Source organism: Trachinotus anak, unplaced genomic scaffold (genome assembly GCF_046630095.1).
Source record: "Trachinotus anak isolate AG129_WGS33_773 ecotype Australia unplaced genomic scaffold, CSIRO_AGI_Tana_v1 ptg000005l, whole genome shotgun sequence".
NCBI classification, from domain to species: Eukaryota; Metazoa; Chordata; class Actinopteri; order Carangiformes; family Carangidae; genus Trachinotus; species Trachinotus anak.
In genome coordinates, this window is record NW_027273856.1 from 4616652 (window position 1) to 4634578 (window position 17927).

At 40.8% G+C, this 17927-nt stretch overlaps 2 protein-coding genes across 4 annotated transcripts in view; one reads left to right on the forward strand and one right to left on the reverse strand.

Moving 5' to 3' along the window:
* The first annotated feature begins 841 nt into the window (after positions 1-841).
* LOC139621406 (interferon-induced very large GTPase 1-like) lies at positions 842-12693 on the forward strand. Its single transcript, XM_071477903.1, has 6 exons — positions 842-1000; positions 1659-1739; positions 1828-1906; positions 2043-2306; positions 2649-2909; positions 7356-12693. The coding sequence occupies exons 2-6, from the start codon at positions 1686-1688 to the stop codon at positions 12035-12037; spliced, it is 5340 nt and encodes a 1779-aa protein (XP_071334004.1). The 5' UTR covers positions 842-1000; positions 1659-1685; the 3' UTR covers positions 12038-12693.
* Positions 12694-12700: 7 nt separating this feature from the next.
* Positions 12701-17927, reverse strand: part of nlgn2a (neuroligin 2a) — a 182190-nt gene continuing 176963 nt past the window's right edge. For all 3 annotated transcript variants that reach the window (XM_071477910.1, XM_071477911.1, XM_071477909.1), the window contains one exon: positions 12701-17869. In XM_071477910.1, the coding sequence (XP_071334011.1) occupies positions 17035-17869 (835 nt within the window). In that variant the 3' untranslated portion in view covers positions 12701-17034. The remainder of the gene's footprint in view (positions 17870-17927) is intronic.

Genomic DNA, 17927 nt, shown 5'->3' on the forward strand with positions numbered 1-17927 from the left:
TAGAAGTCCTTTTGCTGGTCCAACAATTCACGCACATGAGCCATGGTCACATACTCCTCAGTGATGTTGTTTGAAGCTTTAGGTGGCATGATGTGGACTTCAGTCTTCGAGGCCTACTAGGCCCAAAGCTCAGCAGAATGGTCAAAAACCTCCAGCAGATAAAAAAAATGTCCACAATTTTGCTCTGTAGAGTTAGGTAAGCTCTATATTAGTCCACTCAGCAATACAGAACTGAGTTCTACACAGGATTCCTTAGATTTTTGATAGATAGAAACCAACACACGGTTCAGAGCAGCAGAGCAGCAGAGCCAACAAATCTTGCAGGCATTATTAGTTATGTGAACCTAATAAGTTTACAAGTAAGTGTATATGTCACAGCACATTTTGAATTTGTGGTCCAGTATTTTCTCATCAGATATCTGACAAATACGGTTTATTATTATTGTTAATGTAACAGAACAGTGACGTGAAAATTAGAAGATGATTAGATGAATGAATAGATATTGAACTATTAATGAGATAAATAAGCACATTCCTGATCAGCTTATAAACCCACCAAGACTCTGCAGTATATAGTGACCAGCACTTCACTCCACTCACTCCTCTTCACCTAATTTTGAATATGTTTGAGTTCAGTCATCTCTTAAAATTATGATACTGAAAAAAAACATTTAACGGCGGCACATGAGTCATACAACTCTCATCCACAGGCTTAGTTGTTTATGTCATTGTCCTTTGGACTTGGTTACAGTTCAGTTTTGTTTTCCTGGAACACCATGTATTCTTTTGGGAAAATGAAACTGAAAGTGACTACATCCAGCAGAATAAAAGGAGAAGCCTGAACCATTGCACTGGCATTTGCGGGAGGGTGCAGTACTTAATGTTCAGGACAAATTCTTAGCCTTAACCTTAACCTACATCATATTGCAGATACAGTCGATATAAACTCCTGGATAAAAGAATGGTGCTGTTTTGCCCTGGAAAAATCTGTCTTACAAAGGTAGGTCACTATCCCATTGCTTTTCTCAGCAACATCAAAAATCCAGGAAACACAGAATACAGTGGAATTACTTGTCTTGTGGCTCATTTACGTTCAATTTGAAGTACTTATCTTCAGTATTTCCACTTCATGTTACTTTGCACTTATACTCCACAACATTTCAGAGGGAAATACTTTATGTAACAGCTGTAGTTATTTTACTTTATTTTACTATTTTACATTCAAAACATATGATTGTCTCATAAAATATTGTGCATTGTTATACAGTAAATTAAAAAGTGAAATTAACTCCAAAATGTCCCTGAATATTTGTTACTGTTGATACAATTTTCACTGTTACTTCTGATAAGAATAAATTCATGAAGTTGTAGATTTATAAATTAAGGACTTTTGCTTGTAATATGGTCTTTCTGCATTGTTGTATTGCATCTACTTTCGTAAAAGATCTGGATACTTATTCCACGATTGAAAAATATACCTGGCTGCTTCCTCTTATCACATTTAAGGGCTTGCATCTGAAAGGTCTTCTGTTTCAAGATTTGAATGCACTTTCATTGAGAAGGCTTGATTCAGGAGAGTTACTCCAGTAATTCTGGGGTGTTGTTGGCTGCATGGTTTCTTAAACTTAGTGGATAAGCATGTTTCCTGTTACTTTTAGTGAGAAGCTGATGGATTAATCTCAACCATGTGTGAAATGACTGACGGTGTACCAGCAATGGATAACTCAGAGGAGGAGGAGGTAAACAAAATCAGTACATATTGTCCTCTAAGTTATGAACTGATTCATTACACTAAAGATGCATACTTTTCTCAATTATCATTCTAAGGAGTTCTATGATGCACCAGATGACTTCCTGGAACTTTACTGTGAGGAAGGAGCCTCTGCTGCAACGCCACAGTCTGACTGTACGTGTGACTGATGCAAGTGTTGGAGTGCAGCCCTAAGCAATCTGTTGTTCAGCTGTTTAGTACATATTGACATGAGTGAAAACATGTTGTAATGTGTCAGACACTGAGATGTGCATGTCTTGTCTTATGACAGATGTTCCACCACCACCTGAAGTAACAGTCCTCTATTCAGGCAGTGAGAGTGTTTCTCTTGGCCTGGCACCCACTGATCCCTCTGCTGAGTATAAACTTCATATAGACTACTCCAGCAAGAAACAAAACAGCACTGTGATCAGGGAAGACTCCGGCACTGTGGATGTTGAGGGACTGACTCCTGGGACTGAGTATACTTTCAGCATCATACGGATAGCAGAAAATGGAAAGCAAAGCAAAGCAACTGCTGTATCTGTCTTTACAGGTAAATCTGAAAAACTTAATACTGCTCATATTAAAATCAAACTGTTTCTACTTCTGCAGGAAAGCACTGGCTGAATGGTCACTGGACACAACTAATATTTCCACACAGCCTTAACATAAGTATATGTACTTCTCACACTGAGGTATACTCTGTTTGTTATAAAGGTTTGTGCCAAAATACAGAGGTGTATTTGTAAAAAAAGTACTATGCTTCATGTGACTTTGCTGTTTATCACACCTCCGATGTTTGGCAGTTATAGCACTTTAAAATGTTGTCACCTAGACAGAGAAGTTGAATTTCTATCTTTAAAATAAACACTTTTTATATTATTTTTCCTTCCAGAGCCTGTCCCTCCTGTGAGTATAACAGTTTATGATGTCAGCACTGAGTCACTGTCGCTGCAGTGGGACACTCCTGCTGGTGAAGTGGAGAGCTATGTTGTGACCTGTTGCACTGAGGGAGAAACTGTGCAAGAGTTGACAACAGACGCAAACAGCGTTACCTTCAGCAGCCTGAGGCCAGGGGTGTGTTACTCCCTCCATGTGTCGGCACAACTGAAGAATGAAAGAATAAGCAAGCCAGCTGTAACATCTACCCCCACAAGTAAGTAAAACATTATGAGAAAAAAATCTTCAAGAAATTGCCTTTAGTAACTGATACCCTGACTCTACCCTGATTACTACAAAAAAGAGCAATAAAACACACAAAAGCAAATTCTGTTACTTTGACCTCAGCTATTTCCTGGTGCCTCCTGGTCTCTCAGCTACAAACACAGTACACCACCTGCTGTCCAAACTAGGTACAGCAGGACCACAACAACTCCCAAATGTCATATTCCTGCCGTACCTCAGGCTCCGGGTGAACAGGATGGCTGAAAAACTGCCCCTAAAGGTTTATTCCACCCAAATACTACTTTACCTCTTGCAATTCCGCTTGGTTGCTAAGAACAGCATGTTAGGCAATTTGTGTAATTAGAGTCATAAAGTAATTTTAAGGTGAAATAAAGATGAGAAGAATCATATGCTATGGCCAATGCAGTCACTAGATCTCAAACAGATACTTGAAAAGTTGGAGAGAAGCAAAACAAGAGGACAACTTGTTGGACAGATTCAAGATTATATACTGATTGAGATACAATAACAATAGCAAACAAAGCACATGTTTGCCACACAGACAAGAAGAGGTTAGAAATAAAATGTTATTGACGTTTGACTTTTCCTGACCATTCAATACTCAAACTCCAGACTGTAAAGCAGGTAACAGCACTACCTATCAACTGAACGCTCTCTCTTCTTTCAGCAATTCCATGTTTATCTCTCTACCAAATTCCTCCACTTCACTGAAATAGGAAACAGACAAAATAATCACTCCTGGGTTTACAAAAACAATGTGAACACTAATACACTCATTAATTAACATTACTACTTCTTAGTTAAAGTATTAACTTATACTAGTAAATAGGTGATTAAAATGTTATATTGTCTAAAAAAAAATCCAATCTCTTGCTTCTATTCCGATCTAGTTTAATCTATGTCTGTGAAATCACTTCATACAGGTTATAGACTACACGTCAGCATCTAACACATGATAACATATGGTGCAGGCCTGCAGAATAGGCAACACTGCAAAATGAAGAGATTAGCTGATAAAAGGTATTGTGTTCTGCAGGGATGCAATATAGGATCAACAGGAAGTCAGCAAAGTTTAAATAAGATTATTTAAACTTACTTAAAATAGTTTGTTTTGCAGCAAGCCATCATATGATAACACATTTTTTTCTTTGCTTTTAAGATTATGATAGTTAGCCACTCACACTTCTGCTATCTAATGTTAACTTCTTCAAGACATCAGATTAGTTTTTAACATTAAACATGTAAAACCTGATTCACATTTAGTACTCACACAATGACTGTTGTCCATCTGGTTATGGAAATGCAGTCCTGTCATCCAGTTCATTAGGTGGCAGTGTGAAATGCAGTCCTGAGACGACCATTTGTTTATGTGTTGTATCATCTTAATGTGTAGTCATGTGAGTGCCATGGCTCTAGGGATGGAAATGTCTGTCTGACAGTCTGTCCATCCATCAGTCCACCACTTTAATCCAGACTGAAAACTCAATCTCAACTGTAAGACAAATTTCCATTAACTTTATGTTCTCCATAAGATCCCATTCATTAGGTGATGTTGACTTTACATCTAGCACCACCAGCAGGTTGAAACTTTTGATTCTTGGTTAAATGTCTCAACAATTATTGATGTCATGTTGTCGTGACATTTTGTACAGATATTCATGTCCTTTACCAGATGGCACAGAATATAAGTGTATGGTCAGAAAGATGTGTGTGACATCTTTCTAACATCAGACATCCATTACATTTTAGTTGAAAACCAAATTCATGTTAATGTCAAAACTCATTGTTGTCTAATTAAGATTGTGAGGTTTAGCAGAGCGTTGGGTTTTACTTGCGACTAGAATGTCGGAATTTATATGTCAAAATGGCATCAGCATGAAACATTTGGAAGATGTAACTGTTGTAACTCATCCTCAGTCATCATGAGTATTTTAACAGTTTGGTGGCTTGAGCAATAAAAGAATTCATTTTAGCTCAGCATCCAGGAGTACTGAGGAAAGAATTCACCTCTGCCCAATGCTTCACTGTATTGTTCAGATATCATTTGGGTCTTGTCCATATTGAAAACATCACTCAAACACACTGAGAAAAGTATGTGAAGCCCTTGACTTGTGACATCAACGAAAGCTAACTGGAGTCAGAAGTTGGCATCAGCAAACCAATACTGGTCTTCAACCACCAAATGCACACTGTACAATCCAGCCTACCAATATAACAAGCTACAAACAACAGTGGGTCTTAACATTATACATGCTGACACACAAACACTGAAAAAAGCCAATGTCTTTTAGTGCTAAGTGAAAATTGAATGATCAGAATTGAATCTCAACCACCAAAGGCTCTGCACAAACTGGCCTCTAACAAACTACAAACACACCACTGTCAGTAACATGCATTAACAGTCAACAGTTAACTCAACAATGAGAAAAACTATTCTGTAAACTTTTCTATAAAACTAAACCGATTTCCTTTATGACAGCTGACTGGCATCCTGAAGTTTTATATAAACCTTCCCACATACAGCCACAATGATAATCTAAAGCTGAAGCAAATTTGCAAACAAACACACAAACAGAAGCCCGTGCTTCTGAAAGGGTGTGTAAGCTATCGTCACTGCCACTAGATGTCGCACTAGACCACATCACAGACCAAAGACATGCTTCATCGGCCACATCGGAATAAAGTTTCCCTGTGAGCAGATAGCCAACAAAAAACAATCCAGCCACAACAATTAACCCGCGCTGGCAGCGCGCTGATAATGCCTGCAGTTAGCCACCTGGCGATAGCAGCATGCCTAATAAAGTCATAACATCGGTAAGAGCATGTTCGCTAACGCTATCATGTCTTCTAGCTGGTCGCTAAAAACACACGTAACATTAAGTAGCATCAAGTCACTTACACACTGAGGAGAAAAAACAGTTCTTTGTCAAGCCAGTGGTCCTCAATAGGGTTCTTCGCCTTGGAAAAGCCACAGCTCAGCTGGCTCCAATGTCGGACGGGGAAGGAAATTCAGACTTGGACTTACCCGCAGGCACCGGTTAACACCTGTCGGATGGTTTAGTCTCTCCTGCATCTTGCTGCTCTCTGCCGGGACATCTTCTTTCTCCTTTTCTGGAGGAAAAAGTATGAGGATTATTCCTTTGAACTGACAGTTAACATATCAAATGTGCAGTATAGAGAAAAAACGATCTAATAATAACTTATATCAAATATATAAGGTGACAATGCGGAATCCTGTATTTACCTGCCTCGTTGTTGTTACCCTTTCTTGGCTGGTGGTCTGGACTGCAGCACAGAGAAAATGGGGAAACTTTGGTCTTGAGAAGTCTTGGCTGTACATGTACAGCACAAACAGCCTGAAGTGCACATACACTGCACTGTATGCTCAGAGCAATACTGCTGACTGCTAGTTCACAAGCTGATCTGTTCCAATCGCCAACAAGGCGAGCTCTCCCTCTCGGTCGCTCTCTCTCTGTCTCTCTCTCGCCCGCTACGCACACAGCCTACGTACTGAGCTACTCCTGGAAGAAGCTGCACCACAAGCTTAACAACATTCTGGCTCTCACTTCTCTAACTTACTGCAGATTTTGCACAAAAATGAGACATGAGTGTAACTTACTAGTTCACGTGCCCCTTCCATCTTCTACTTCTCCCTCCTCATCCTCCTCCTCTTCCTCCTCCTCTTCCATGTTGTTTAAAGGCAGCTGGCATCCAAAAAGTTGCTGCCATCCTTCGGGATTACCCAGTTCCTACATTGTCCATTCGACTAGACCTTTTCCATTAAACCTGTTTCCCTCAAGAAGTTGACAAAGCGCCTCCCTGCTTCAGCTCTCTTCCTGTCATCCCTTATTTTTCCATTTCCTCCTCTGATTTGTAGGCTATTGCATTCGGTGATTACATAGTTTCTGGTGCCTGACATTGCTCACAAAGGCAGTTGTGTCCAATTCTTAATCTTGATCATGACCTCTTTTCTCCTGTCAGTTGTTGTGTCTTTTGATTCGCCAGTAAAAAATGTGAACATGATGTGAATATTCATGGTCTGTGTACCAATATAATTTACTCATTAAATCTGCATTTTTATTTCTTACCTTCATTTGCAGAAATTCCCCATCAACCTCAACAGTTTTCAGCAGTCATTTGGGGATTACTGGCCAATTGACAGTTTACAGTGCATTGTAGTACAATGGTATTCTGTATCACCAGTATGTAACTGGTAGGATTGTGTAAGATGTCGCAAGCATGCATACATGTGTGCATGAGTGTCTGCATATGCAAACACAATAGGGACCCACTGGTCAAACTGCTTCATAGTGTTGCTGGAGGTCAGAGACTCCACAGGGCGCCTTTAATTTTGGATCCATATGTTTTAGTGTATTGAAAATACTGATAATACTTACTGTTTTGTTTATATCAACAGAGACACACCTGGAGAGCTTACTAGAGGATCTGGGGCTGGTGCAGCACTACACCGAGAAGTTATCACTGAGCAAAGTACTTCAGATTGATGAGAAGACCATTACTGATGAACCTGCCAAGAGTAATTTAGATCTTCCAGGGTATTTTCTACAGAAACTAATGATGGTTAATGTGACAGCCAGAAATGTGAAATGTACATCAGAATGTGAATCTGACTGTGATGTTGTGACAGGGAATACAAAGTTAGATCTGAAGAATCTGGTCAACAGTCCAAACTCAGGTGACATGCTGAACCCCCTCGACATAATCACTGCTCTCTTTCTGTGTTCTGATGGTTTTGTACAGCAGGAGATGGCACTCAAAATGTCTATGTGCCAGTTTTCTGTGCCTCTGCTGCTTCCTAATTGTGACACACAACAGTGCACACTCATGCTGTGGGCCTTGAGAGACATTGTTAAAAAGTACAGACCTCAGTCACTTTCAAAATCCAAGGGCTTTATTGAAGAAAGAATTGTTCTCTCTGAACTTCCAATGATATCCTTTGTGAGACTGGGGGAATGCTCCTTGTCCAAGTCAGAGATTCTCAATAAGCTTCTGAGCAATTCTCAACAGTACCATGACACCTTTGTTCACCATGATATGGAGTGTGGCGACAGTCCAAGAAGAATATCTGATGGACTGACTGAAATCACTTGGTACCTTCCTTGTGGAAACAAAAACATTGATATTTTCAGTGAGCCAGTAGCTGTAGCTAACCTTCGTGGAGACATTGCTTCATTTGAAACACAGTTTTCTTTTTTGTGTCAGACATCTGCAGCAGTTTTTGTGTTCTTTGACAATTTGGACTCTGAAAATAAGCTGCTTACTAACCAAAATCACAAGGCACAGATTTTCTTGGTGGGTAACCATCAAAGCAAAACCTTCAGTCTGAAAGCTTTAGAAGATGTTGCAACTGAGTTGGGGTTGACAAACAGCAACATTATTTTGAAAACTAAGCGAATGAATGATGCGGATTTTGTCAAAAATTTGAGGAAAACTGTCAGCGATATCATTGAGAACTCAGAGATGCAGATGTACATAGAGCAGATGTCTGACATTGCCCATGAACTGGGAATCTTGGTTGATGAAGATTGTGCAGAGTGCCAGACTGCCAAGAAAAATGCAGATGCCATTACTGCAGAAATTCAAGACATCCTTAAATACAAAGAAGCTCAGCTTCCACTGCAAGGTGAAATATGGAAGGAATTGACAAGCTTAGAGAAGGAACAATGTAGGCTACGAAAAGTTGGGTCTGAAGACATAGAAATGTACAAAAGTGATCTTCAGTTACAGAAAGAAAACCTTCGGGGCAAACAGAACTCTCATGACATGTCAAATGCAATGACATGCTTCATCAGTGCAATATCAAGCCCAGGGACAGAGAGATGTTATTTCCTCAAATGGATGCGAATGAACCTTGATAACCTGTCTCGAGAGAAACTGTCTGACCTAAGGGAGCAGTACAAAGAAAAATGCAAGAAATCTGAGAACAAAGATGAAATTAAAAATATTGATAAAGAACTTTCCAGCAGCTCACTAGGGACTGAACACTTCTTCCGTGAAATGGGTCAGATCTATGAAGCCTCAGTTTCCCTTCCAGAAACAGACCCATCACGTCAACAATTACAACATCTGCCAAAACTCTGTGCAGGATTGTTGCTGGATGGATTTCCCCTTGAGCTTGTAGATGGAGATGCATCCAACATACCTCTCAGATGGGTGAGTGATGTTCTCTCTCAGCTCCATGACTTGGTGTCTCCAAACAACAAGATACTGGTAGTCACAGTTCTTGGAGTTCAGAGCACAGGAAAGTCCACTCTTCTCAACACCATGTTTGGAGTACAGTTTGCAGTCAGCAGTGGTCGATGCACTCGAGGTGCTTTTATGTTGCTCATCAGAATCAATGATGATTTCAAAAAAGTACTCAACTGTGACTTCATGGTGATCATTGACACTGAGGGCTTAAAGTCACCAGAGCTTGCACAACTGGATGACAGCCATGAGCATGACAACGAGCTTGCAACACTTGTCGTGGGACTCAGTGATATCACCATTATCAATATTGCAATGGAGAATTCAACAGAAATGAAGGACATCCTGCAAATAGTTGTGCATGCTTTTCTCAGGATGAAAGAGGTGGGCAAAAAGCCTAAATGTCAGTTTGTTCATCAGAATGTGTCAGATGTTTCAGCCCATGAGAAGAACTTACGAGACAGGAAACTGCTTTTGGAACAGTTAAATGAGATGACACAGGCAGCAGCCAAAATGGAGAAGAAAGAGGAGTACAAGAGCTTCACAGATGTGATGGAGTACAGTCCAGACACTGGGAACTGGTACATTCCTGGACTCTGGAATGGAAACCCACCAATGGCACCAGTCAATGCAGGGTACAGTGAAGCTGTATATGAGCTCAAGAAAAACATCATCCAACTACTGGGAAAATGTGAGTCATCTGCTAATGATGTCTTGGAGTTTAAAGAGTGGATGTCAAGCCTGTGGACTGCAGTAAAGCATGAAAACTTCATCTTCAGCTTCAGAAACAGTCTAGTGGCTGATGCATACATGAGACTATGCACTGAATTCAACAAATGGGAATGGGAATTCAAAAAAGACATGTACAAGTGGGTTACAAATGCTGAAACAAGAATTTCAAATTTTGGTACTGTTGCTGCGAAATTTGAGATATCTGACTTGCCAGAGTTTGTCAGTAACTTAAAAGGTGAAGCTTCCACAGTGCTGTCTAAGTGGGAGACGAAGCTTCTTGACAATCTAACAAAGTACTTCAAGAAAACAGAAGGTCATGTCTATCTAGTAGAAGGATACAGAGAGGGCTTTGCAAACAGTGCAAAGAGCCTTCGACGAGAAATGGAGAGCTCAGTACTTAATCAGCTTACAGTAGCAGCTGACATTAGGCAAGGAATGACAAATCTTGATAGAATCAAGGAAAATCACACAAAAGAATTAGAGGAGAGAGTATGTGGATTGATTGAGGCATGTCGGGAAAAAAAAGTCAAGATGAACGACAAGGAGCTAGACAGAGAATTTGATAAGATGTGGAATAAAACAGTAAAGGAACTGTCTTGTTCTGAACAAAAAGCAACAGAGGTCTTCACCAGTGTATTCTGCTACCTGAGAGAAAATCTGTCACGTAAGGGGAGTCTTGCATGTGAATTGTTGACTCAAAAAAGTCTGAAAGATTGTGGACTGGTGCCTTTCAGCTATACAGTGGAGGGATTTTACAGGCAGTTAAAACACAGATTCAAAAGGTTTTTCAACATTGAAGATCACGTAAAGATTGTACAAAAAATAGCCGACAACATCATTGAGGACTGCACACAGTTTGTGATTCAAAAAGTTGAAAGAAAAAACAATTATCATGATACCTACATCCAGGAGATCCTTCACATGATTGATGAGAGGCTGCAAAACAATCGGGATGTTAAAACAGACATTGAGTTTGAAGTTTATCTGAAACAACACATCTGTGGATTTGCAGCCAGACACTTTCAGAAAATGCATGAAGATTTCCTACATGAGAATGATCCTTACAGATGTCTGAATCAAAACAAAGAAAAGTTCCGTGCTGATTTTAAAGACATATTCAATGAACGAGACCAGTGCCAGAAGAAGGCAGAAGAATTCACCAACCGATGCTTGAAGCCTGCAGTCAAAGACTTTGTCAACCGTTCCCTGGGTCCTGATATCATTGATGAGATGCTGACACAACAGCAGTTCAGCACAAGGATGTCCTTCCAGTATTCAATCTTACTGGATTTGCTTTCTAAGAATAACTTTGAAAGCTATTTGAGTTACATTTCCTCATATGAGGAATATGTAAAGGACTGGATACTTGACCAAATAGTGACTCACTTCTCAAATGGTTCGAAGACGTTTGAATTTGAGGATCGGCATCTTCAGTCAAGTATCAACAGCATAAATGATGCTATCAACAAGGCTAAAATGGAAAAGAGTGGCAATTTGAAGACATTTGTTGAAGATATCTGCAAAGAACTTAGTGATAAACTGGTAATTTCGCAGGATGCTCTTGGTGCTTTCATGATCCTGAACAATGCAAACAAGGAACAGTTTGCTCACTGGCTCACAGTGTCTTTGAGAGAGATGGGCCAAACTCTTAGAGAAGAGTTTAAAAAAACAAATATCCAGATGAAACTAGAACATCTTCACGTGAGGCCCCAGGATGAGCTTTTCACCAGAGTGATTGGATGTGGTAAACAGTGTCCGTTCTGCACAGTTCCCTGTGAAGCAGGTGGAAAAGCCCATACTGAGCATTGGGCTTCGATTCATCGGCCACAGAGTTTTGGCAAATACAGAAGTCTTTTCACACAAAAACTTGTTACTGACATATGCACCTCACTTGTAGTCAGTGAAAAAAAATTTCTTTGTGATGCCACAAATTTTGAATTTCACCCATACAAGGATTACAGAGAAATTTTCCCAGAGTGGAGAATTCCTCCTGATGGAAGCCTTGAGGCATCAGACTACTGGAAATATGTGATGGCAACATTCAACAAGAAGTTTGCCAAAGCATATAATGCAAATCCTGCTGACATTCCTTCAACTTGGAAAAAAATTACATATGAGCAAGCAAAAGCTAGCCTCAAAGAGTCATTTCACGTGAACTGAGAAGTATGCTGTCACTTTGTCAAAAGCTACTGCATTGACACAGTCATTTTCAAATTCAGTCAGCTAATTACAGATTGAATATTTAAGTTTACACAGCAATTCCAAGTTCAATGACATTTAACAGTTATAGTGCAATGAACATCACCTCACTTATTTTGACTGTACATCCCCGTTATGGATATTTTGACCTTTGGCATAACATTAATCACCAATAGTAACATAATTTATATAAGATATCAAGCCATGAGGCAACAGGGATATAATTGATAATCACCAAAAACCATGGTCACTTTTACCCAACATCACATTTCACATTTGACCTGTTTATGAGAAATAATGGATGTTCTTTTACTGTTTGTTTTGTTGATGTGTGTTACACTTTATGTCTTGAGACTTTATATGTTAGTATCACATATTACAAACATGCAGATATGTTAACCTTTATATTTTGGTGTGAGCTTTTTAGTATTTTATACATAATACAAAGGTGGAAATTAAATCAAAAGGACGATAAAAAGAAAAGGGCATTTTTCAGAGTCTGGCTCTGTAAATTATCTGATGCCAAATAGTTAAAATTGCAAAGATAATTAACGGACCATTTAAATTGTAAACATATCTACTTTACTCTACACTGATAACCGAATAAAGAAACAAAATCAGCAGTCTGGCTATGAATGTCTTTAATGTTTCCCAGATCAGAATCACAGCATACAGTGTATAATAACTTCTAAAGTAAACAGAAATATCATCACCTCATTTATTTATATAGTTTTACTTTACGTTTTTTTAATAATCATCTTTTTTTAAAATTCCTTTATTTAACATTTTTCTTCATCTCAAGTCTTGGGTTTCTGAATTCAACAAAGAACATAAAAACAAGACAACAGGTGCAACTTTGCAAGCTGAAGATTTATGTGAGTGTGTATGTGTCATTGCCTTTGTGGGGTGTTTATCATGTGCTTTCATGCATCATTAAATCATCTCTAAATAACCTCACTGATGTGCATGAAGTCACCTTATTTCAGCTGAATGGCCGCGGTTTTTGGGGCATGTTGAAAATAAAACTAAAGTGAAATCTGGCGCCAACTGTGTGAACCACAGGGCTGCAGTGAGTCACTTTGGTTAAGTGTGTGTCCACATACTGTACATCCAGTCGGATCCGCTGTTAAACATACATGCTCAGAGTTGGACAGACTTTTCTGATTTACTTCACGTCATCCATCTCTCATCTCTTAAGAACAATTTTCTGCTACATCATGTCACTGTAAGGGCAACACAACCTTCATATTCACAATGCAACACAGTGTGTGGAGGGAAAAAGTTGGACCGCATGTGTGATAGTGTTACTCTATGAGGATATGAGGCATCTTATGGTATCAAAGCCCTCATGTCTGTCCCACATGTGATTACGTGGCTACATGTAAACACTGCTACATGTGAAGTGAGCTAACATTTAACTGACTCGCACTTGCGTTTAGTGTCTCAGTTTAGAAGTCCTGACCATGAATCACTGGCCAGTTCCCTACACCATCACCATCATTACATTAGTTAGCTGGCAAAAGGCAAAACTGGCTTTTATCAGTACTCTTAGCCTCTGAAAGTCACACAGATCATGCAGCACAGATTCATCAGGAGTGTCGAATTCAAAATCAAAGTTTGCTGAAGTTTGCAAAATAAAGATGCAGATGAGGTGGAGCTTCGACTGCAACCCCGGAACAAATCTAACTACAGCGTTTAGACGCTCTGTCATGTGGGGGCTGCAGGGGAGATGAATTCTGCTACAGTGACTTTCCTTATCAATGATGCTACAGGATGCCCTGTGATATTGGGCAATGTGAGAATAAAACAAAGTAAAGAAATAAAATTAATGCTATGAAAATGAATACATTTCAAGATAGTGTCGTGTGTTTTTTTTTTTTTCAAACTGCACCTGTTGTCTTTTGTTGTCACAAAATAAGCATTTCATTCATTCACTCAAAAAAGAAAAAAAAAGAGAAAAAAAAACAAAACAAGAAACTTAATATTTACAAATATTTTGTCTGTTTGATTCTTACACTTAAAAATGTACAGTTTAGATTCTCTTCCAGATGTTGTGTGTCTCTGTCCTGCCACCCAGTTTGGTATTTTCCTTCACACACGCAGTTTCGTCAGTGGCCAGACTGCAGTGAATCTGGCACAATGGCGCCCTCCAGTGTTAGCTTAAAAAATAGACAAAGAAAAAGAACAAACCAAACTGAATACCTTGTTTCTGTTGTCACCTCCAGTAGTGTCATTGTAGCTGTGTTGTGGTGAGGTTTACGTCACAACCCCTCACTGCCTCCTTATTCACAGGAGTGAGTACAAAAGGGTTCCTATCCTTTGTAGGACAGATTAGCAAGGTGGCAAACATTGTGGGTAGAAAGATGGCCATGCCTTTAAATTTCCTTATTTTGCTAGTGATCAGTTCATCCTCTCCTTTGATTCGTCTGATTCTGATTTCTACATTTAAGGCTGTGAGTCTTTTTCAAATCTCCTCCCAAAGTCTGTCCTCCACAGCGTGCACCTTCTTCTTCTTGCATTACTGTCCATCATCTGCTCCACAGCATGGATCCACCTGCGGCAACCCAAGTCAGTTGTTTTGTGTTTTACATTGTGCACATTTCCCTTTCAGTAGGCGTACAAAATCTCTGACAGGAGCAGCCAGGTACTGTGTATCTCTCCCCTGCCAGCCCTCCCCCACCACCCTGTTAGGCAGTAATAAAATAGAAAACAAACAAACAGGCTAAAGCTAGAGCACAAGCAAAGACAGCACCGGTGACTAACTTCTCCCATACCGGATGTAAGCTACCATGGGTTCCTGTGGGCTCAAACAACAGCACATCAGTTCAGTTAACATACTGTATTAACCAGAATACAACGCATGATCTATGTTTGAGATCCTTAGCAGAGAATCAGAGGGGGGGCATTGCTGAGCTGTAGGCCTGCATATCCTCACCCCGAAAAAGAGAGGAATCAGAAACAGCAGTTATCAAGTGTGTTGCTTTTACCCTGTTTAGGAGATCTGAGCCTCCTTTTCATCTTGCAGCTCTGTGCTGCAGGCCGTGAGGGCCCACCGGTTACCCTCAGTGTGCTTAGAGTTGAATTTACAACTGATGAGCTCATAAAAACTCACTAGCTTAGTGAACTAACCCTTGAATGGGAGGATAATAGCAGAGCTGAACTGAGGTCAGAAATTGTGTAGAACCGTGCTGACACAGTGAAGTCAGGTGTTTTGGAGTTTTGTGGTCACAATGGGATACTTATGGGTGATCACTGTAATGTGGGCTAGACAAAGCTAGTGATGTAAAGAGGAGAAGGGAGGGAGTAGGTGATACAGAGGGGGTGCTTAGGTAAACAGCAGGAAGGAGCTCCTTGTGAAGTCTAAGTTTTTACCATGGGGATGATCCTGCCTGTCTGCCTCTCTATCTCCTTACCGTCTAATTAGGGCCCACCTATGCCTATGTGAAGCATTTCTGATACCACACACATGCACAAACACACAAACACACATACGCAGACACAGTCTCTCACAGGCACACATCAAACAGAATATGCATGTGCTGGAAATAGGGGTGCAGACAGGAGAGGGAAGGCGTAAGTAAAAGAGCAGAGGCTGCCTGTCTCTGCTTTATTTCTCACCCTCAATGAAATACAAAAATAATTCTGTACATGCCAGCTACAACAAGAGATTCGGTACCTCAAGTACCCTAAAAAAGCAATCATTTCCATACAGATGGAAAGAGGAAGTAGCTACTGGAGGACGATGGGATAGATAGCTGTTGGCATGTTGCATTACCTGGTTGGAGAAATTCCTTTACATGAGAAGAGAATGAATGGAGGCGTGTGTTCACAGCTGTCGCTCTGACCACAACATCTTCTGAGATTTGAGTGAAATGAGTGTCGGGTTTGGAGGTGAAGAGGTGGATTTGGTGATTTACTTCAGGATTTTCCGTGATGCTATTATTCTGTGAGGTTAAACAAAGACCAGTATCCAAAGTGGACCGATATGATTTGAGTAGATTTGGGAAACGTGCATTGACAGATACAGTGTCCTTTCCCCCGTCATCATCTTTAAAAATAATTCATGCATAGATCCCCACTGAGAAAACCCATTTATATACTTTCTCCTTTGTACACATTTATATATAACTATATATAATATCATTTCTCTATATCTATATTTTCAGCAAAAATTCTTTCCACAAAAACAACAATTAAACAAATGCTTGAAAAAAAAAAGAAACAGAACATGAAAGAAAGAAAAAAAACACAATCGAGGGCCAGTTTGGCACTTTGTCATGAGAACACACAGCATCTGTTAGTTGACAGTAAATAGGAATACTCTAGAATTTTCTTTAGTTTTTTTTCTCCCTCGATGAGAAAGCAAACACAGTAGTACATACTTGGCACCAAGAATGCTGGTAGAATGAAAGTATCAGATATCAGTGTTTCCATAGCTATATGCTTACTGTATGTACTCTATGTCCCTCCTACAGCTCAGTAGTTTATGAATCCTTAGAGCAAAGGAGCACAGGGGAGAGGGAGAGAATCACATGTAGAATAAGGGGAACAAAGCAGGGATAAGACATAGATGTAGAAAAGAGAACGATATATGCACATAATACACCAGTGAGAGAAAAAAGAGATGACACCAAAGTAAAAGCATTTGTCCCTTAGACAAATGTCAGGGGGCTTTAGTCTGGAAACAACAGACTTTCTTTGAAAACAGTATCTTTAAAAGATCTAAATCACCCCCAGAACTGATCATCTGCTGCCTTGCAGTTCAGTTGCTTCTCCACACGCCCCCAGTGGAGGGAGCTGCTACGTTTGACAGCACATGATGGAGGTGGAGTTGCTTTTGGAGAAACAAGAGAATAAGAGAACAGAACAAAGGCCCACATCCAGAGGCCACCGCTTTAGATCTGTGGCAGGGCCAGTCTTCCTGGTCCTTATGTGGCACTGTGTCAGGGCAGTCCCTACTATACTCTGGTTGTGGAGTGGGGGTGGGGCAGGGTGTTGTTGTGGCCAGTGGAGGGGAAGGTGTTAAAGGCATGAAGAGGCTGCATGCTGGTGATGGTACTGGGGATCATGGTGATGGTGTTAGGTGTCATCAGTGGCACGTCGTCGGGGGCACGGCGTAGTGCCAGTGTGTAGTCAGGCGGGCAGGCAGGCCGTAGGATGTCGTGGGGCCGGAGAGGCTCCATGTCGTGGTGAGCATCGTGCTCTGAGTGCTTCATCTGAAGAGACATGATCTCCTCCTCCTGACTGTGAGCCAGGTCATTGGCAGGGCCACCCCGTTGAGGAGACAGCCTGTGGCGCCGCATCTCGTGCCGCTTGTCACGCTTGTAGTAAAGGGCGGCAAAGGCCAGGATGTTGAGGAATAGGAGCGATGCCCCCACAGCGACTGTCACGCTCAACTCAGTTGAATAGTCCCGGGTATCTCCCGGGAAGAGGTCCTGGTGTGGACGCTCTGAACCCTCAGGCTCCGGATCAGAGGGGAATGTAGGGTAGGGGTGGCGAGTGGTGCGAGGGCCTGGTGTTCTGGGCCAGGGTCCATATGTGCCCGGGCGAGGGCCTGGCGGGGAGCGAGTAGTGGTGGGAAAGAGGACCTCATGTATACTGTGGAGGTGGGGAACTAATTCCAGCCAGAAGGCCACCTTGTTGGCTCTGTAGTTGTCTCTAACACGAGGCTTTAAGCCGATGTGGAGGTACTGCTTGTCCTTGGAGTTGAACTTGGTCCAGATGACCTCTTCAAAGCGGTTGGGTTTGGTGTGAATGAACTTTGTGTCCTGTGGGACTGGCAGGTTGGGGTCCCTAGTAGACAACAGAGGGGGCATCTCAGTTATAGTTTGCAAGTCAAGATTTTAATCAA

Bases quoted from the DNA above. Each gene is read 5' to 3' on its own strand.
- LOC139621406 (XM_071477903.1), top strand. From the start codon at position 1,686: ATGTGTGAAATGACTGACGGTGTACCAGCAATGGATAACTCAGAGGAG. The intron at 1,740-1,827 runs GTAAACAAAATC...TATCATTCTAAG, and splicing joins ATAACTCAGAGGAGGAGGAG to GAGTTCTATGATGCACCAGA. The intron at 1,907-2,042 runs GTACGTGTGACT...GTCTTATGACAG, and splicing joins TGCAACGCCACAGTCTGACT to ATGTTCCACCACCACCTGAA.